Consider the following 21,920-nt stretch of genomic DNA (forward strand, 5'->3'; position numbering starts at 1 on the left):
GAAGGAATCCAACCGCCAGAGTATGCCTCACAGTCAGCCTATTCCCCAAAGGCATGCCACAGTTTTAAAAGAGCTTTAAAAAACGTGCTCGTCCCGGTAGTACTGGTGCCTCTGGTGCTGTGTCAGTAAATGCAGCAGTAACTTATTTGCTTCTTACTGGCTTCTGAGTGAATATATACTCCAGGGAGGGAGCTCTGCAAAGCACAATTATCTTAAAATAGAGCCTGGGCTTTCAGTAAGGGGCAGCCAGTGGTTAAGGCAGCGAGAACGTCTTGTTGACGCTGGGGGCTCAGCCTCCTCCAGTCACCTGGGCTCAAGCTTCTGCCTTGATACAGACTGAAGAGGCACAGGAAACCTCCTGCAATCCAGGCTATAAGGATGACATCCTTTTAAACATACAAGTTTCCTGATAAGTGAGTTTATGTCTGTGTAACTTATGATCTCGTTGGTAAATTCTCCCTGGAACAGAGCATATGGGCCTGGAAGGCAGCTGTCCTGCTTGGTAAGATCTCAAGGTGCAAAAGATGGGAATCACGCCAGGAGCCTGATCCCCAGCTGCCAGACTTGAAAAGTCCTCCCTCTTGGGAGAGGAGAGCAGGCGTAGGACGGGAGGGCTTTCCAAGGCAGAGGAGGGGTTGGTCATCTGACGGGAACAGAGACAGAGAGCTATGCCAGACTGGGTGACAGTCTGGTGGCTAGTGTCCTTCCTGCAACATGGGGAAACACAAGCCCAGGACTGGACTTAGGCTTGCCACATCCAAGACAAGTACTAGAAATGCTGAAGACTATAGAAACAGTCTCTTTCTTAAACATTCCTATAAATTTTTAATTAAATACTGTGACACTGTTCCATTAAGCAAGAATGAGAGTAACAAAGACATGCTGTTTACAGCAGCTGTTGGAGATGCAGGGCATTAAATGGGTGAGAAAAGGGTCTTGATGCTGCTGTACCAGGCTGATTACTTTAGCTAATGGTTTTGTTTGTCTGTCCATTTTCACTAACTTGAAGACAATAGGGAGACTCCCTCTCATTTTGATCAGGGATGCCATTACTGGGGAAGCTAGGAAAATCCGACTGGCAAAAATTTCATCAGAATGGGTATTTGACTGCAAAAAGTCTCCATTTTGATGGGCTGTCTTTTCCTGAGGAAAATCTCTTCAACAGATAATTCAGGGCTGAAGTTGAGAAGGAGTAGAAGAAGATGGAGTATTAAAAAATTCTGCAAAGAAAGGAGGTCATATGGTAAAATATTGACTCAATGACATAATTTTCATTGATGCTGCCATTGATATAATTCAATTTGCTAACACAGATATTACATACAGAGACATAAACATTCAAGTGGGAAAAGGCACAAGAATAACTATTTCATTGATTTTAATTAAATTTTCCTTAGTATTGCAAGGTTGGCATATTTTTAATTTTATTTTTATTAAAGGGCTTGCTTGGTCTCTCAGAGCCCTAATAAAATCTTCTTTCAACCTCTTTCCTTCCTCTGCTACAACCTAAATTTCTACATAAGAAAAGGACCAAAATATTTAATTTACTACTTCCATATACTGAAATTTGCACACCACATTCACTTAATTTAGGCCACTATTCACTGTATCATAATAAGGAACATTCTGTTAAAATATGCCCTCCTAGAGCTCAGTAGTCTTTGAATCCTAGATAAAATCATTCTATAAGTCTAATGAAGACAGAAACTCTGCCTGTAACAATATTAAGTTTGTTTTCTCTAGTGATTCGAAGAAGTGAGCAATCTGTCAGTAATACATTGAGTGAAATTACTTGTCTTGTAGGAATTCCCGCTGACAGTCGCTCACTCACAGTGCTGACCCAAACATCTACCCGCTGACAAACAAATTACAGTGTCTAACTTTGAAAAGGTAACTAGCTGGTTTTAATTTTGATTGGTCTCACCAAATCCCTTTCACATTTACCCAATCCCCATTCTTCGTTGTCTTTAAAAAAAAAAAAAGGAAAACCCCATGTTTTTTGCATTTGAAGAAATTATTATTGCCTACATCTGAGAGTGTTATGTCAGATAAAACTGTTAAACTGTGTCTAACCAACATTAAGACTGGCAGCCCTGCCAGTGACTGACTGGGTGAGCGAACACATTACTGAGACAGCATTGTAGAAATTAATTTTCTTCAATAAAGTGATTTTTAAGGCTCATATATTTCACAATCTAAACATATGTCACTGTTTCATAAACAAAATAAATGGATTAAAATAATACATTACCAATATGCTGACACATGGAGATATTTTAATTAGAAATACTTAAGCTGCGTGATATTTAACTGCTATATTTGTTGAAGAGGAGCATGCATCATTTAATAAGACATAAGGCAGGTACATCACTTAGCATGATGTGGTACCAGAGTGGGACCAAATCACCTCCAGTGTAAGCTATCACTATCAGATCACATTAGCCCCACTGAAAAATTACTTTAAGGTTTCAGCATATAGAGGAAACTCCGTAAGAGCAGCAGTCCACTAAAACAACTTTTTCATTGAAATAATAAGTCACCAAGATTCTAATTCCTGAGAATAATATTTCTTCATAAAAGGCCACATTTAACATCGTAGCTATTTAAAGGCCGTATTTACATGACTGTCGCATTACATTGGCCTCTTTCCTGCACATTCTTCTTGACTTACTTTAAGGACCAGCACTAAAATAGCTGAGGAAAGCAAATGTCAACTATGTCCTGAAATTTATATGTGTGAGAGAATTGGAATAAGTAGAAATGTAATATATTGTTTACTGTACCGAGTGCCCTCTGTTCTCCTAAGGTCAAAAGCATTGTAACCTTAGAGTTACAGTTTCTGATTGTTCCCAGGGTTAAATACATTATCAAAATTAATGGTTCAAACCCCTCAACCTTCAGATATATGAGTATTCATGCCTCCATCTGCTGAACTGTTCAACTAAAAATAGCATTCTTTGGCCTTCCCTCTACTAATATTGTGCCCCTGAGGCAGGCTATGCAATGCTTCAGCAGCGCACTGGATCCACACCCAGCGGTATAAAAAAAAGGTCATTTACTTTGTCTGCAATTAGAAGAGAGTATGGAGGAGTAAGATGAGACGGCAAGGGAGAAAAGAAACAGACAAATATGTGTTTAGTTAAAATTTAAATTTTTTTTAATGGATTCTAAAAACTTCAGGCTTCAAGAACACAGCCATAACTATAGTTAAGACTTGCCAAGGTTCATTAATGTTATAAGCGATAAATTTTGAAGGACAAATTACACAAATAGTTTGGGAAAAGAGTTATGAACGAAAGCTTTTTTATTTTGCCTTTTTTTCCTAGAGTTCACTTTGTTTAGGAATAACTCCAGCTAGCATCATTGTAGTGCTTCCATTTCTATCAACAGTTTATCAGTCGTGGTTGAGAGAGTTGCGACATTTCCTTATTTACCACATAGACTGCTTTGTAGAAATATCTAAGAATGAAGGCAGATTTTTTAAAACAATAAAGACCATACAGTAACATTCCTTATTTGAAAGTAAAGACATACAGGTGCCACCTCTACCACCACTGGGACTTCCCAGTATCTAGGTTACTGCAACCAGAACCATGAGAGCTGAGAAAACCCATTTCATGATCAAGTTCACTCATTTAGCAAGATTACTGGGCACAGATATCTTGAATCAGTTAATAACAGTGCAATCATTTGACAAAATGTTTGTCAGGGAAAAAGATCAGGAAAACGGGAAAGGGGAGAAACTCCACAGAAGGTGGGTATAAAAAAAGAGGAGCAAAGAGAAAATTATTGACAGGTTTTATTGCTCACACTGATTAATTAAAGCGACACGCTCTTATTACACACATGCATCAGAACTGGTTCACACACCACTATGCATACCTGCTACAGGTGTATTTGGTAATATATCTGTAAACTACTTAGCAGAAGGTTGATTTGACGGGATTCACTCACAGTTGTTTGAAGCTGGAGGGGTGAACAGAAATAGCTTGGTCCTTCTTCTTAGACCATACCTAGAGAACTGTTCGCTCATCAGCAAGACCCTGCCTCATGCCGAGAGTCCTAACACACAAGGCTTGGTCCTACCAAACATATTATTTAAATCTTGACCGAGTTGTTGAGGAAACTGGTGAGATGGGGCTGAGCTGATGGGAAGTGTCAATGGGAAGACAGAGTTTTAAATCTTTTTGTCAAAAACATCATCAATGTCATGTGATTGGTATACAGATAAAAAGAAGCTATCTGATGTCACCCCAAAGCAGAACAAGCCACCACTTCAGGAACACGGACTGGCATAAACATGTGGTCATTACTACTTTATTTCAGCATATTCAAAGCTACAACTAAATATTAACAGTATTTTACCACAAGCTGATCAATGTGACACAAAATCTTAAGAGTAGATGGGTCAAACAGGTCTGTTGCCAAAGGAGAACTTAATTTTATTTTTAGTTTTTTTAATGCAAGGCCCATGGGAGTGAAACTAGTTACTTGAGACATTCCTAGATATTATTTCAATAAAGTTTTTTAACTCACGGAGATACATAATCCACTGATGAACAGACGTACAATTCAGAGAAAATCCATTTTGATACCAATGTGCTAAATAGCTTGAACAAGATGGGCAAATCATTAATTACAAATTGTCCACTGATGAAACATCATTTATGACATAATTGCTATTGTTACATGATGTACCTGGGAGTAAATTGTTTTCTGTACTATTAGATTCAGAGCTTCCACAGAAGTTGTCCTAACACATAGAAAGATGAGAATACAAAATTACTGCTAGCTCCTACCTGAAGCCTGATCATCGCAAAAAAAAAAAAAAAAAAGGTGAAAAAGAAGGAGAGATAATAATCTTGAAGATGACAGCATTTCCACTGCAGCTGGATGTGGATTATGGAATATAATTTTGGAATTAATAATAAAGCCCTGGTAAAGTTGAAATGTTAGAGCTACTGCAAAGCTTTTTAAATTGAAACAGCTTTCTCTCCCCAGGTTCTCCAAACATAGATATCACACACACACTCACGTGTAGAAACAAAACCAAACCTGCAAATGAATTAGCTGTTTCTCCCACTGGCAGAAAGGAAGAGAGATTAGCTTTGTGATCAGTATTTTTAAGCACTTGGGAAATACTCAGATACCATGGTCACAGCATTCATGTAAATAAATAAGTGGGTGGGGTACATGGAAGAAAGGAAGCAAAACAGAGAAAGAAGGGGGGAGGGAAGCAAAGATGGAAAAACGAGCTGAAATGCTACACCCCTAACAGTCTTCATGACGCATCAGGTATAACAACAAATTCCCTCCAACAAACACACCCAAATAAATGTTCATTTAGGGAACACTTAGGGAATTTACACAAAGAGAATATTAATAGTAGGAGTAAATAAAATTTAGTTCAGCCAATTTGACAATCAGATGAGCAGGTACCAACTGAAGCTCAAGTACTCTATTACTTAAGCTCTTATGACCCTGAAACATTAAAGGTTTTGAAATCCCATAAAGGTGAAATTCAAATAAAATAGAAAGGGGGTGGAACAAACAAAAAACCTCTTTTACAACACATATATATGAAGGGAAACTCTGGCCCCTCAAGCACTCAAATGTTTCTGAGTTTATTAGCACCACTTTCTTTGCTGGTTGTTTTTTCTCTAATTGTGCTCCTCAAGTTTAACAGCTCAGTCTATCATTTCTGCAAATTAATGAATTTCTGCACTCTTGCTGAAGGTTCTGATCAAGGTTGGTATGCAAACAGATCTGTAGGTCAAGCTACAAATGGACTTTGTAAAAGAAAAGAATCAGGAATGTCTGTGATTCTGATCCTGTTTCTTTTGCAGTTGAATGGTTTTTATCCTTTCCTGCCTTACAGTCTTGTGTAGGCTCACAATTTGTTGTACTGCATGTCAAAGGTAGCAAGAATAGTCTCTCTATTCACAAAGGTGATTTCTGAAGTATTTTCTCAACTAAAGCTAATGAGACTTTTGCTTCAGTAAGTATTCAAATATAGGTTTTCAAAAGGACACCTGCTATTATTTCTTTTGAAGAGCTTCCCTTCGGTTTGAAGCCTGTCCAAGGTACAGTCTTAACACAATACTATCATGACCCAAAAGTATTTTTGGGAGATCTTTCCCTGCAGTGGCAGGGTGTTCTCTTTTCAAGTTTTGACTGTAGGTTAGGTCAGACATAAGCTCAAGGGGTCTTTTTCACCAGTTCTGGACCACTCTGAACAGTGAGTTCTGGTCCCATTCTTACTTATCCTAAATTAACTTGGCAAGAAGAATATCAGCACTGGGTAAACATGAGAAAAAAAAAATAATTGCAGAAGGGTAAGCAAAGTAAATATTTGGATATTAACATGGCAGTACTTTGCTACTATAGGCACAATTTCTTCCTATTTTGCGTCTGAACCCAACTCTAATCTAACTCAAACAGGGGTTTCAAAGGTTTACTTGCAAATAGTTACGTGCATCTTTAATGGCCTTTCCTCTCATGTTCACTGTCACTTCCTTTCTGCACATTTTAACTCTGAAAGCTTTTGACTGTTTCTTCATTATTTATGACATTGTTGTGTCTTTTCTTGTGAAATTAAAAACTTCTTGCCACAAAAAGCTAGCTAATAATATGGCACATAAATCCTTCTCTCACAACATTTCATTATATACATGCCAAAAATAAATAAATGACCAAACCAAGGCTCCTGACTATGCTTGGCATCTGACCAGCTCAATGCACGGAAAGGTTGAGATTACCTAAATACAGAAGCTAAAAGAGTTTGCAATTTATTGTATTGTCAGCACCACACTGTCTGAAAAAAAGAAAAAACCCCAGTAAGACACGTTTGCGTGGATACACTCACTGCTCCAATTAAATGTAGTGCATTGCAGCTACAGGGGAAAGACTAAATGAAAATAAAGCACAAAAAGGTCTTTGAACATATCTCCCATCAACTGGTCATATAATTAAAGAAATACCATTAACTCTGCCGATATAAAATACACAGTACAACGTCTTTCACTCACAGTATCAAAGTTGGCCGCACGTTTCTATGTTTGCAGTACCGTAAGTATATAAGGTGTTAATCCTCCTGGGCTGTGCTCAATAATTATTTAACATTCAGACTATTATTTAGCATACAGCTGGTTAGCAGTTTTCCCCTAAAATGCTGGCTTCAATCCCACATTTTTTTGTTCTGGCACATACCTGGAGCTGTAAAGGGCTGAGTCCAGAAGCAGCAGCAGCTGCCATTGTTGATGGAATGAACTGCACAGGGTAGTTATCACCTGTCGGGAGAACAATGCGTGCAGGTTCAGACAATGAGCAGAGAATAGCAGCAGACAAGTGCAAACACGGACCTAGGACTGCCTGTGCTCCACAGCACTCCTCTAAGCCTAAACATCTGCAAAAACAAAAGACTTCGCTGGGCACGGACTTGCCATGCTCCCTTGGAACTTTTTTGTTAGCAGATAGCTGGTAGGCAAACTGGCAAAACATAAATGTGATACTCGTGATTTTCATTTCAAAAGCAAATGTGCAAATCAAGCGTGTAAGACAAGATACCCCAGGAAACCCCAGTGGTTCCCAGAGGAAAAAAATTATTGTTGCCACATGTTTCTTAAAACAGGAGAAATTTGTTATAACCCAAGAAATTTCAGCCCTGTTTCATGCAAGGTGATTTCTTTTCAGTATCGAGTGGCTCTTTCCTGGGAAAGCTACCTAGTTGGCTCCACACAGGTGGAGGTTGTTTCTTGTTTTGCTTTGAGGTTCTCTGTCTTGGGACAACTCCCTTAAAGTAGCCATAGAGAAAAATGAAATTAAATCACTTTTAAATGAGCTCAAAATATACTTTTAACTTTCTCTTAGATCTGTGACGCTGCTGACGTCGATAGATTACGTAGTTGTTCCATTACATGAAGATTTTCAGGCACTAAAATTTCTGTGTTCTGTTCACTGGAAACTGAAAATGTGTGCTCTCTGCATGGAGGGGATAACAAATACTCCAGAAAATATGAGATATTATTGAACCAAAATAAGCATTGCAATGTTATATTTTATAATATCTATGGAAGTTCCCATTTCTGAGCCACTGCAACAATGCATCACACAGTGCCATTGAGATTCTTAGTCAATGTAAAGAATGAAGGAAGGCTGAAATACTTTAGCAGTGTCTATCCGTAATGTTAAAATTAATACAGTGATGGATAAATTACACAGTAACTATGATTTAATGGAATATCACTCTGGCTCAACTTCTTATTTAAAGTCAGTGTTATGTGCTATCTGTAGGCTACATGCTCCTCTATACATTTTTGAGATTTATAGTACTTAGTCTGTTTTACATGAACTTTTCCAACTTTTCCACACTGAAAGCAGAATATAGCAATGAGGGAAAATACAGAAATCCAAAAGAATATAAAGAGGGTGTTCCAAGAGTTAGCTTTTTTTTTTGTCAACACCCCTCAAATAAATAACAATAGCTGAAGACTTTGCAGTCACTGGATATTACTCAGAAATATCCTTTTTTACCACCTGAAGTGCTATTGTATTCAGCTCAGCTTAAATGTTTGGTGGTTTCACTTTTTTAATAAATTGTACATGTCCAATCCACAAGGTCTCTTTGCATCATATCCATAATACCTCATCAGGCCATTGAGCACAGTGTGCGCTTGTACACAGTCCAGTAACAATTGGATTCTGATTGCATATGGAGCTCTGCTACAATGCATTCACTAACGCTATATTGTACTGGTGTCCTATGGAGTAATGTTCAAAATATCTCCTCTTATTTTCCCCCTTCCATGAGGCTGATTTTAGTTTGCAATGATGTTGGGGTTTTTTTCTTAAAAAAAAACAACAAAAAAACCCCTAGATCCTTTTCTTAAAGTACTAAAGCTGTCTCTTTATGCTTAAATAATTCTACTCATCTCTTTGATATTTATATGAAATTATCTGAATAAATAAGTCCTAATCAAAGTTAAATAATGTTTCTTTCAGAAATATCTTACAAGGTTTTAAAAAAATCACAAAGATGTTGAATTAATGATGCTTTAAATGGGGGGGGGGAAATAACCATCCGAGTTATCAGCATGGACTGCCTTGCAGAACATTTCGGAGGCATTCTTTCTTTAAATATCATGAATTATTCATTCATGTTCCACACAGCAATCTCTTCTTTCTCCCTCCCCCTCCACATACACTTCTTAAGTTCAATACCAGTTGCTTTATTTGTACTAAAACATTTTCCATGTCAAACATATTTTTAAAAAAATCAAACTCTAAAAGAATTCCCTGCGGCACTCCTTTTTCACAGCTGTCATGCTCCTATGGTTTGAAATAGCCAGATATTTTATACACACATACACGCGCACGCGCACACACACACAGAGTTTTTGGCTTCGCAGTAAGCTTATTAGTACCTCTACCACGCCCTGTGGTGTTCTTTACTCACCTGCTGTCTACGGTTCGTTCTTTTGTTACGGGAAAAATAATTTTATAGTTATGCCATTTATTTGTTATTAAAACATAATACCGTCCCTTTCCCCCCTCATTTTAACATGTTAAATTATGGCTAGTCCTGGTACGTTAGCAGTATCTTTGTGCTGAGAACAAAAATTAATAGTGTCTCAGCTCTGGAGTACTTTGCTGACACCAGGCAGTAAAAGCAGAGCAAAGGTACTTTTTTTCTCCCTTGAGGAAACTGAGCATGCAGGGAATGGACTGGTTTTAATTTTTAATTACAGAAGGTACGTATTTCCCCCTCTCGTTTTGTCAGTGCAAGAATGGATCAAGAAGCTTCTCAGTAGCTGTCTTGGAAAGAAATCAGTCAATGTATTGTAGCAATTTTTTTCAAATTTGTTTCTCAATTTGGAATGCTTGCATGAGGATCCTTTCTTTTAAATTTGTACAAAAGGCGTCAGAACATGTTTGAACAGGCCTGCTGTAGGTACCGGTGTGTGCTGGCCTTTGATAAACAGGAACGAGAAGAATGCCGGAAGAAGAAAATCTGTCATGTTTTGCAAACTGATCTCTTCAATCTCCTTGCTGTGCTGATTGTCTATTTACATTTGGCTGCTGTTGTTTATATATAAATCGGTGTTTACAAGCCGTGGAGAAGTATGCCAGACTTCTGTTTCATTTGTCAGGTTGAGCAACATTTCCAAATGAATAAAAGCAGCGAGCAATTGTACCACGCTATTCTACACAGAAATAATGTAAATGTTTCTTTTTGTCTTGGATGAAATGATGAAGCTTAGTGGAGTTTATTTATAGGATGTATGGACTGACTTTCCGGATCAAGGCTTTGTGAGCTGTGAGGAAAGAAGGACGTCTGGCTCTTGTGAGACTGAGGGTAGGGGGAAGGTGTTGCTTTATTACCCGTCTTCCCTAAAACACAATTGTAAGACACAAGCTGACTCTCCTCATCTGACTTACAAAGCTTTCAGCTTGGTGATGGTTTCCCAGTTTTGGGATTGTAACTTGAAACCTGTCTCTTCACGCATGGATCTCAAACTGCCCCTTGCACACTCTCCACGCGGAACCACAGAATAATACGAAAGCGAATTGGAAGAGATGTGAGCGATCACAAATTCCAGGGCCCTACCTTTCCAGGCCTAATGAGCGTGTCGAGGAAAGCGTACCTCTCCTCTGGGTGTTGTTGGGATACAGCAAGGATGCAGATGCCCCCTCCTGCAGTATTCCCACACGGGGCATGCATTTTGTTTGTGCAGCAGCATCAGGATTGAGGAAGATGTTAACAGAGACAACTGGCTAAGGCAACCTCTGTCCGATGACACTACATGAGTTCTGCCTTTGTTCTGAGCAGAGTTTGACAGAACACTGCTCTACAGCCATCCTCATGTCGCAGCAAAATCAGTTGCCCCAACAATTGTCTGCAGGTAAAGAACTTCAGTGCAAAATCCCAGTTGAAAATATTCAGCTACCTACTACCACTTCCAGCTCTTACCTCAACATTTAGGAGTGAGGCACGTATGGATTGCTACAACAAATCCTGAGGTTACGAATTCTTTGTTCAAACCAGTAAAACCCAGCAGAGAACACATGACAGACTTTCACTCAGTCCTGGGGAATTTCCATTAGAAACAAGACTCATGCAGCACCTCTGCCATGCAAAGATACATGGCCAACTCAGTACACAGTTGATTTGATGTACGCTTTCTGTTCTCACCTGCCAAGAGGAACAGCAGCCTACGGAAAATAGAGTACTGTGCTATGTAAAATTTAAACCACCTTACAGCTTTAGGAAAAACTTCTAAAAGGCCTGTTCCAAATGGAAACTGCAATGATGGGTACCAGTGGAATCCAGTAGATCCAAGATGATGTTAGTTATGTGGATTAGCTACTGTAATCAAGGATTTTAATTAGTCTTATCACAAATATCTCACACTGTTGGAATGTTCTGAGGTCCAGCCAGATGACAATAAGCCTGAGTTTTGTTTGCCGTGCTTTACCTAATTTTACTTTCATTGATTTCAAAGGAGTCACAGTTGATTTGCCCCAATACAAGTAGGAACAGAACCAGGCCAAAGTGTTAGCTCCATTTCTCACCCTTTTCGCCACCAGCCTGGGAAAACAGTCTCCATTTTCACGTTTCATTGTATTGCTAGCATAGCAAAATCGCTCATAAAATATTTTTGTGTATAAAGCAAAATGACCTAGGTAGGCACACCGGAGTTGTTTCTTAGCCATTCTAATAACGTTTTTTATATATTTTATGTATGAAATATGAAGAAATGCTTTGAAAATACACTGCAGCATATGACTTTACAAACCCTTTTATATAGAGGTATACAAGCTCCATACCTCAATGTCTCTATTTTCAACAATCTTTTTCAGGGTTGCTTTCCACATCTGGTAAAGAACTGATGTAATACAAAATGTTTGCAGAAGACTATCAACCAAAAGTGATCATTCGTTTCCAAGTCACATGGACTGCCGTTATGCAGCCAGCATGGAGAGCAGCCCTCCCAGTCTCTGCTCAGAGCAAACCATAGCTCTGTTTGAGCTCTGCTCAATGTATGGTCTGGCTCCTGCCCAGTGTTGCTTTATATCTTTACTCTGTTGTCATCCTACTTCTCCATTCCCTCTTAGCCACAGAACTTGAAGGAAGTAATACTTTAGGCACTGCAAGATGGAGAAGGGAACCGTCTTCTCCTCTTGACCCAGGGCACTAATGGGGACATGCTAATCACATTCAAGGATACTCCAGCCCACTGACTTTTCCTGGATGCATGTGGATGGTCAAGTGAAGGAAAATTTGCACTGGGAGAGGAGGTATAATGTTACTTATGTTACCCACCAGTTCCAAGTGTAAGTATAGTGGTCACAGTCAGAAAGCCAGCACAGTTACTTTGCTGTACTTGGAATGCAAAATAATTATATTAACGGTGTAGCATCTCTGGGCAAGTATTAGCTTCCTAACAGCTGCCACTCTCAGCTTCCCACTGGAATAAGTGGCAACCCCCACAACCAGGTACTCTACGAGGCTCGTCAAGCGCCTGCAGGTCAATAGTCACAACAGTCATTTGAGATGCACAGCGCCCTAAAGTTTTAATTAATCCAGTATACAGTATAAATACTGAAATATGTATAAAAAATTAATTAGGTGGTCTATGCAGCTCTGATTTCTCAATTAGTACTTACCATGCCGGAAAATTATATTACATGACTTTGAGATACATAAGGAAGCATGGGACTTTGGGGATTTTTTTTCTAATGTAATTATTACTTGTCATCAGCACTTGCTAACTTTGGCCTGTTTCAGCTTCTAGAGCTACAAAATATGGGGGCAGGGCTACAGCCACCTCATGCTAGGCAGTAGGAAACTCTGTTCTCTCAGGTTTTAATACAAATCATAGCTGTATATCAGCAATACCTCGAGTTCTCTATTCATAATGACTTTCTGAGCTCAGTTCAGGAGCAGCTAAGGCATGTGCTGGAAGGGCCTCAGACCCTAATAAATTCTCCTCTTTTCTATAGGTCCTTCCACTGAGGGCATGACCTAGTGTAGTTTGTTATAGGAATACCATTTTCTTACTTCAAGGCATAGAGTTTATGTGCAGATTTGCAACAATACTCGGTAACTGTCATCTTGGCATTGAACTAAACAGCATGAAATCGATTCCCACTAAGCCCACGAAGATATATCTGCACAGCCATGTGCACATAATCATACCCCAGCTTGTGCACCAAGGCAGGACTTCTCATCTTGGCTGCACTGTCACATGAACACTTACATGCCGCTTCCAAGTCGGAGATAGCTTATACCTAGACCATTTTGCACGCAAAGGAAATTGAGCGACTGTGTGCGCACAATATTCCATATTCCCTAAATGACACAGTCAGTTTGAAAAGTACTCAGTTCCCACAGCTCCTATTATTGAAATCCCTCTTACTGTATTTTCTGAATGTCAGGGAAAACTGGCGCTGTCAAAGCTTAGTCTTGCCTACATCAAACTAGAGTAAAATGAAACAGAAACGAAACAGGCAACCAAAAAGAAAACTGTAAGAACCTGAAGGTTAACCCATCTCCTATCTTTCCTCAGAAGTATGAGCGAGTCTAAACTGACAGTTCTAGAGGTGAAAGTTTCATTTCTCACAAAAGTAGAAGGGTACAGGTAGTAGCAGTCAAGTTCATAAATAATCCTCCAAAACGACTTTGAAGAACCCTCTCTATGAAAGAGTCTCTATGAAGGAGTGTAGCTTAATCTCCAGTTTCATTAATTCCTTAACTACTGTGCCGAGAGTGCCAAAAATAGGAATTAATCAATACCAAGTGTAGTTACAGTGTTTTTCTTATCATGATATCTCTCCAACAGAAACTACTAACCTGCCCAGCTACCTTTGCCACATACACTGCAGAATTTAATAAATATATTAAATATATAAATATTCTTATTTCTTGCAAGCCACTGTATACAATCACGTCATTGTGACTTCTGGTACTTACTAACATCAGCTGGATATAAACCAACATACCAGCAAAAGGCTTAGCTGTATTCTGAGATCACTAGGCCTTGATTTCTGCCTGCGCTTCAATCTTTTAACATTTGCTATGGATCTCTTTTTCTGCATTCTGTCAAGTAAAAAAAAATGCCCTAAAGCCGTATCACCTTCTGCTCTGAGGTCAATAGGATCAGCAGTAAAGCAGTATAAGCTCGATAAAGTGTTAGGATAGGAACTGTAAGGAACACTTTAGAATAAGTGCAGAAATCTGTTCTTGTGCAGGAAATCATGCCAGTACTCTTCTTCCCGAGTCATTATTGTACCAAGTAGCCTACAGAGCCAAAATTAACACAATGTGATTTGACATACCACCTTTCAGGGGGAAGCACAACATTAATAGTCGCTGTTCAAAAAGCATCTCAGATTAAAATGGGAAAAGCAAGGAAACTAAAGCACATGCTTTCTCTTGTCTGTAAGAAGAAAGGTATTAGTCAGGGTGTCGTAGACAATTTCCACAACTGGCAGCTCATGTCTTTGGAGACAAAATATTCTTCACTTTGGTCCCCAACTGTTGTGAGGTGGTGATGTGTGTGAACAACCATCATCCTGTCCCATCTAGAGCTAGCTGCCTTTCAGACCTCCATTAACTGGTTCCTGCATACAGTGTGCCGGTTTGTCAAATTGGAAAAGAACTTCGGTATTTCTAAACTTGAAAATAAGATAATAACTGGACAAAGATTCTGTGTTTAAAGAGGAAGAAGTGAGTGGGACAAACGGAAATGCTTGCTGAAATCCTGCTTGGCTTCACTTCATCTAACGCTAAGTAAACTTGCTAGAAAAGAATTTAATTTCAACCTGGCTTTTAATTAGTATGCTGTTTACATCATCTATTATGAGGCTTTACTTTGGATTTGACCCTGCTCCTGCTGCAGTCAACAGCAAAAACACCACTAACATCAGTGGGAGCAGGATCAATGCTTTACTTTGTACATTTCATATTTAATGTCAAAAAAAGAAACGGGTATTTATGTTTTGTAGTTATTAGTTATCAGGTTAATAGGCTAAAGGCAGCTTAAGAGGGAATACTATTAATGAGCAAAATAAGGTTGCTGCTTCTGGACTGAGGTCACTTACAAAGAATGTACAAACGAAAATAAGGTTAACTTTTATTTACTTAACTATCTTCCTACATTGAATTCCTTTGGCAACGTGTCTTTAAACATTTAAAGCTCTGTTTACAAGGAGGCTCTGAAAGTAGCTTCAAACCATTATATCCCTAATTGAATTCCCCAGGAGTCCTGTAAACCCGGAGGAAAAAAGAAAGAAATCGTAACATTTGCTAAATCATCTCAAAACATATTTCACTGCAAGGTTATGTGACCTGTTACAAGTCTGAATGATGACTGGGATTGAACTACTGAAACCTTTTATTATTCAGATTGAAATCAAACAAAAAGTTGCCCATTTGAAGCCTGCTAATTAAATTATACTTCCTCTGACTTTTACCACTAATTAGGAGTAAGAATTTTGGCACAAAAGACAAGTATACTGAAGATAACAGAATTAATTAAAGATACACAGCTTTTGTATAATGACACGGGGCAGAGTAGATGCAAATTACGAGATGAGTGGGCAAATATATTTAGAGCAAATTATTTTGTGGGAAATAAAGGTTAAAAAAATCATTGTGTTCAATAACCAATATTCCATCCACCTCCTTCAAACCAGATTTTTTTTTTCAAGTGGAGTTGCAAAACTCCACATTATTTCCAGCCAGCTATGCCTGTTGTGTAACATCATTGATATGAGACAGATCACACAAGAAGCTACAGTTAATTTCTTAAAATGTTAAATATCTTCACATCCCTGTCAGCTTACCTGGCTTGTAAGTTATTCCTGGGGGGAAGAGGAATCCCTGCTGGGCTGCAGCAGCCGCTGCCAGCGTCCGCTGGTCGTGTGGAAAAATTGGGATCATGAGCGGAGGCATGTGACCCTGAACCTGCTAAACAGAAGAAAGCCTCTGATCAGAAATAGCACAAATTTGTCTTGACAGGTATTTCTCCAGTACTGATAGTGTTCTTGTGTTCACACAGTCCCACAGAACCTTCGCCTTAATGTAATCCCTGCCAATTTCACATTAACACATCAAAGCCCTCACTAACATTGTTTTCCTTCAGTGTCAAAGGTGTGACGGTCTCAGTGAACTGCACGTTTTCCTACTTTTTCTTGGTTGTCTATTTTTTTTTTTTAATTAATATTCCCTGTCCTGGCACAAGGTAAAAAGGTACAAAACCTTTGTAACATACCATAGGTTCTTTAAAAAGAGTAGTAGTACGTAGTTCTATTAATTTTTCACAAGTTTTCTCATCTTTGGTCACAGACAGCAGAGTGACAAGCATTTTAGAAGTAAGCTAACACTGCAGTAGCTACTTTGATGTTCAAATTTTAGTATCCTTAGGGTAATTTTAATTCTGAGATCTTACAACATTGTATTGTTCATATATATACCAACAATTCAGGTATGTTATTTCAAAATCTCAACACAGTATTAAATAGTCTTCTAGTCAACACCCCAGCTCTTAAGATTTAAGGCTCCAACATCTTGGCTCCCAATTAAACTAACATCCTTTGCCATACACACCTCACTATAACATATAAATTGCTTGTCTGTCTAAGCAGTTTTATAGCTTTATGCACTATCATGTAGCTTGGTAATTATGGAGCTGTATTCAGAGACCATTTCAGAATAAAACATACTATATCAAATTTAATTTGACCTTAATAAATGTATCAAAAAGCACAAACATGCAAAAGCAAAAAAAATTCTTCACCTTATACCAGCATTTGTATTCAACATATAGATAAATGGGATATGGGATAGAATCGTGTCTGTTACATCCACATGTTAATTTTCTAGTTCCTTAATTTATGCTACATGTGTTTCAGAGACAGTGGCTAGGATCACAAAGAGGTTTTATCCATCATTCCTTAACCCCAGAAGTACCCAAGAGTTTGACTATGATTTTTCTGATTAGTAGTTAAGCAAACATATAATGGTTTATATATCAAAGCTAGTAAATGTAGGAAGAAATTGGGTTTTTAGGCAGAGAAGAAATGTTGCCCTCCTCCTACTATAAATCGGTGGCATTAAATACTATTAAAAAGTTAAAGCACACTTCAAGCAATTTTTTTTCCATTTAATTCCTAAAAAACTTTTTTTTGTCAAATCCCATATGTTGACCTATGACATTGTTTAAATAGTGCCAAATTTTCTTGTCATATCCCCGTTACTTTCACAACCATTGATGCAGTGCAGAAATGCTACTGTGTGTGTCTATGAGGGTTAATTTACCAACAACTCTTCTCTTGGGAAACCTCAAAGATGTAGGTTAATAAAGGTCAAGCAAAAAATAAACACTTTACAGTATTTTTTAAATCCATTTCTCAGGAAAATCAACTTATAATAAAAAGGTCTTTGTGCAATTACTGCCATGGCAGTGGGGCGTGAAAGAAACTAGCTTTGAGCAGCTATTTCTCTCATTTTAGCTGAGGTAAGCCTGGCTATGCATTTTAGGATATGAGTTAAACTTGGTTAGATTGAAGTTGATCCCCATGTGCCCAGCACTGGCATTTACCTCTGAAAAAATGGTGCTAGACTTCTGTGTGGTGTTCCTCTCTACTGGCTCTACAGGAGTACAGCAAATGAAAACCACAGGCTTTGTCTGATAGAAACTACTATAGGATATATTGGAAGGAATTCAACACAATACAGTCTGCAATTATTTTCAGTACTTCCCAATTACAATCTAATCAAATGGAGCCAAGGCTTAAGAAATATCCCTTTCAATCACCCCGCACAGAAAGTATTTCCGTGGGGTTGCAAAGGTACAAGACACCACCACAATCTCACAAGACACGGAAGAGCTCAGAGTGAGTACTGTGGTTAGGGCGATGACGCATACATACCCATAGCAATACTTTGCACGACAGTATCATAAAAATAACTTGAAATGTCTAATAATCAAATCCTACAACGGGTATTTCCCAGTGCAATCCAGTAGAGTTGTATCCACTCCACCATATCCAAAAAGATTTTTTTAAAACTCTCAAATAAATGCAATTCTGTAAATGTGGAGAACAACCATTGCATGTTCTGGCTATCTGCTATTCTTCCTTGAAATACTACTCTGAATGCTGGATCAGTCCCTCAGCTTACATAAATCAATATAACTTTGGCTAAAGGTGGATTACACTTAGGATATAAGTTTGAGTTTACACTTAAGAGAGTTATATGGACTGAAAAAAGCCTATAGCGAGTGGCAACCATTCCCTTCCATGAGTCTTCCCTCTGGCACATGTTAAATACTATTCCTAGGCATATGTTGGTTTCGCCCAGAATTATTATATATGTAGGTGTTGATTTTTATCAGAGGTCATCTGAAAAGCACAAATAAGCATTAAAAAGGAAGAGAATATACAAGTATCACTGATCACCGAATTATTAAAGATGTAAAGTTAATGCCAAAAAAATAGTAGACACCTTGATTTTTGACAATTTTTTTTCCTGAGAGTTTTATTATTATTATTCATTTGATTTTGCTGAGGGGGGAGAAATTGGGAGGGGTTAATTGGTGTACTTCATAAAATCAGCTACATGCCCAGAAATTTTAATTGCTGAGATGTTCCTCAGGTCTTTCTGAAAACCAAGACTGTATCAGATGCCTGAGAAACACTCCGATTCTGTCTCTTCCCATTCGTAAAAATAGAGTATTGTTGGATCGGCACTTTCCCCTTTTGTCTCCTCTGTGCTAAGTTGTTGATGATGCCATTTTTTGCCATCTGCCCCAGAGCTTCATTAAAGATACATGAATGGACTAACTGGGCTGCTATCTTGTGAGGAACAGGTGCTATTGTTTGTCCCCGAAGACTTGCACTAAAGATCTCACTCAGAATACTTGAGAAAGAGCATCTGCAGCAGTCAGTCAGAGAGTAACTTGGCAGAGCCCGTACTATGGGCTAATATGCAAACAGTGACACTCAGGGGGACTCATTTTCTCTTTCATGAAGATTATTTATTTTTTTTGTGACGGGTATTAAATGTTTCGTTTTGAACAACTCTGCCTGTATCTTTATAGGCAGAAGTCTATGAAGTCTGTATCTTTAACTGAACTGTACAAACCCTGGAGGAGACCTCAGTATATTCTTTCCAAAATCCAGTTTGGCAACCTCAAGTAAAATCCTCTCTTACATAAGGCTATCTCATAAAATTAGTCTCTCTTTCTATACAACGAGCTCAGGTTTAACTGTGTTAAACATGAGAAGCTACCAAGATTAGGGAACTCTTAAAAGGTAGTGTACCATTCCTTTAATATCCCATCACAACTCTGACGGCCCTTGGGAACTGATTACAGCACTTCCTTGCCTGAGATCTAAGTCAGGAAGCAACTTTAGAGCAAATCAGCCCTGATTAGTTCAAGAAGCAACTTCCAATTTGATTCTCCCTGAAATAATGAAAGCTGGTGGCCCGTTTGATAAGCTGGGCAAATCTGCAGCGCTTTGTCCCACGGCCATGTGAATGCTAATCTCAGAAGCTGGCTGGACAATCCTCCTTGTTAGAAAGTCATTGATGGTTAGCGTTGCGCGTGGAAAAATGGAAGCCAAAGTGGCATGTCATACAAAAATAATGCTTGGAATGAAAATGATCTGTGTCTTTGGAATAAGGAACACAGCACATTTAGTGAGACTAAGGAATAGGAAGGGTTCTATCTTTAAAATCCAAAGCTGCCTCCACAACAAATCTCGCAGCTAGAGAAGTAAAGGCATTCAGAGAAAAGGATGGCAGCAGTGCAAGCAAAAAGGCAGCTCACACATTTCTGCTTAGCTGTGAGGATCACAGGCTTCAAGAGCAGAAGTAAATCCCACCCTATAATGGCAGCTGAATTCCTTGCAAACTTTTCAAGATCAAACGTGACACGTTGCCTCTCTGTTGTGCGGTTTACTTCAGTAAAGGCAGGAATTAAGTGCCATCTTTTTGAGAAGGGGTAAGCACAATCTTTATAATATTTTATCCCTTTCTTCCAGCTTTTTTTTTAATTACAACAAGCACTAGCATAAACCAGTGTGATAGGCTAAATACGCTCTAATTTCCTAGACTAATCCAACATCACTATTTAAAGCCATTGCCCCCCACTTCTTCCACCAGTAAAATCTCTGTCTCAACTTCTAGAAATCCTGAGATTTGCATTGAGTCTAACAGACCACTCCAACGCATGTTAGCTGAGAAGCCAGTCTTTGAAATTTACTGAACAGACTTTTTTTTCTTTAGTATAGGATGTACAATACCTCTTGTCCTTGTGATGTTGTACCTCTGTGAGAACCTAATTCTTTCACAGGCAGGTTTAAACTTTTCATAGTTTAAACTTGAATTTCTACCTATGATTTTTTAAATCCTTACAGCTAGACTACAACTTTAATCTGTCTATGCAGCCATTAAGCTTTTAATTTCCGTAGTAAAAAAGTGTTTGAAATTTTATATTCTCTCATTGAAAAACTGCAGTGAAATAGAAGAGTTTCCCAGGTAATGGCAGTGTATCAATTAAGAATGTGCATTTTCAGAATGCTCAAAATACGTGTTGATAGGCTAGAACGTAATGTCTATAACTGATAGCTCAACAGGTTACATTTTAGGTTCATTAATTTTAAAAATCTTAATGGCACTGCAAGCAGTGTTTGTGTCCCCAGTACTACTAGTGCAAGTTTTTAAACACCCTGCATATTATATGTTTTACCTCATCTGCATTTTAAATAGTCTGTATATCATACATGGTACTATTATTTTATACCGTCATTGGAAGTTTATTTATTTCAATATCTAGGGTTGGATGTTGTTGTTTTTGTAAGAGAAGAAATATAAGAAGTTCTGTTAATTTGAATTTTATTTTGATTAGGTCATTTTGGTGACTCTGCAAGAAAGCAAACACCATGTTGCATAAAGAAGTAGGGATGACTTCTATGACAACTCATATACGTGAAAGTCAGTGTGATCACTTAAATGCTTAAGAGCAGCTACGTGCTAAGGATTTTGCAGGTTTGGGCCCAAATCTCCTCCTCAGCTCTGCCAGTGTTGTATTGGAACTTGTGCCATGACCAAGCCCTTTTCTGGTCCCAAAAATGCTCTGTTTAGAAAACTGCAGAAGAGTTGTACTGAAAAAATAAAAAGGTCTCTTTGGTTATAATTGGATGGAGTGGCTGTTTTATTTGCGCTGTTCTGGCGCAGCAAAGCAACCGTAAGGCTGAGTTAACTGACCAGTTCAGCTATAAAGGGACTGGCTACTCTGTGTGTGAGTGGTGGCCAGGCCTGTTCTGAGCTCAGAATGTTCACTGATGAACTCTCAAGGCTTTGAATTAATGCACCATCAATGCTTAGCATTCTCTAATGTAAAGGTAACTTGTGATAGTGGACCCACATGCTTAACTGAAAAATCCCCTCTAGCATAAATAATCCCTGGGAAGCAACTGTGACTCTGGTGAGGAGGAAGGGCAGTTGAGGAAGGGTGAGCTCCAACAGACCAAAAGTGATCACACAGGCGCTGCATCGTACCTAAGACACTGAAAAATAGCATTGACATTGAAAATTATTCAGAGACTACTTTCTGCTCCTGTTAGCAATATAGAATCACTGGAGCTATATCTATATAGGGAGGTATAATATTATGTTCTAATTTATCTGCCATCTAATTATCTACAGTCTAATTGAGAAATATTTCCTCTCAGTGAAAGTACATGAGCCACAAAGAAAATGTCTGCCAATGAGATCCCAGGGGAAGTGTTGGCAAATAAACTGTAAAAAAGATACCATAGACTTGCAAAGTGAGAACATTTCATATGGGAAATACTATGAAAAATATGTAGCCCACTACTGAATTTGTAAATGGATTGTAACTGCTATCTTC

General features: G+C 38.5%; 1 protein-coding gene across 1 annotated transcript in view; it reads right to left on the reverse strand.

The window, feature by feature from the left end:
• Nucleotides 1-7,209: 7,209 nt before the first annotated feature.
• LOC104626765 (transcription factor SOX-6-like) overlaps nt 7,210-21,920 on the reverse strand; it is a gene marked incomplete at its 3' end in the record, with an annotated part of 141,078 nt that continues 126,367 nt past the window's right edge. Inside the window, exons 6-7 of the mRNA XM_010294785.1 lie at nt 15,847-15,967; nt 7,210-7,289 (exon numbers count right to left, since the gene is read on the reverse strand). Coding sequence (XP_010293087.1) covers nt 7,210-7,289; nt 15,847-15,967 — 201 coding nt within the window. The remainder of the gene's footprint in view (nt 7,290-15,846; nt 15,968-21,920) is intronic.

The sequence above is a fragment of the Phaethon lepturus genome, unplaced genomic scaffold (assembly GCF_000687285.1).
Source record: "Phaethon lepturus isolate BGI_N335 unplaced genomic scaffold, ASM68728v1 scaffold10369, whole genome shotgun sequence".
Taxonomy (NCBI): Eukaryota; Metazoa; Chordata; class Aves; order Phaethontiformes; family Phaethontidae; genus Phaethon; species Phaethon lepturus.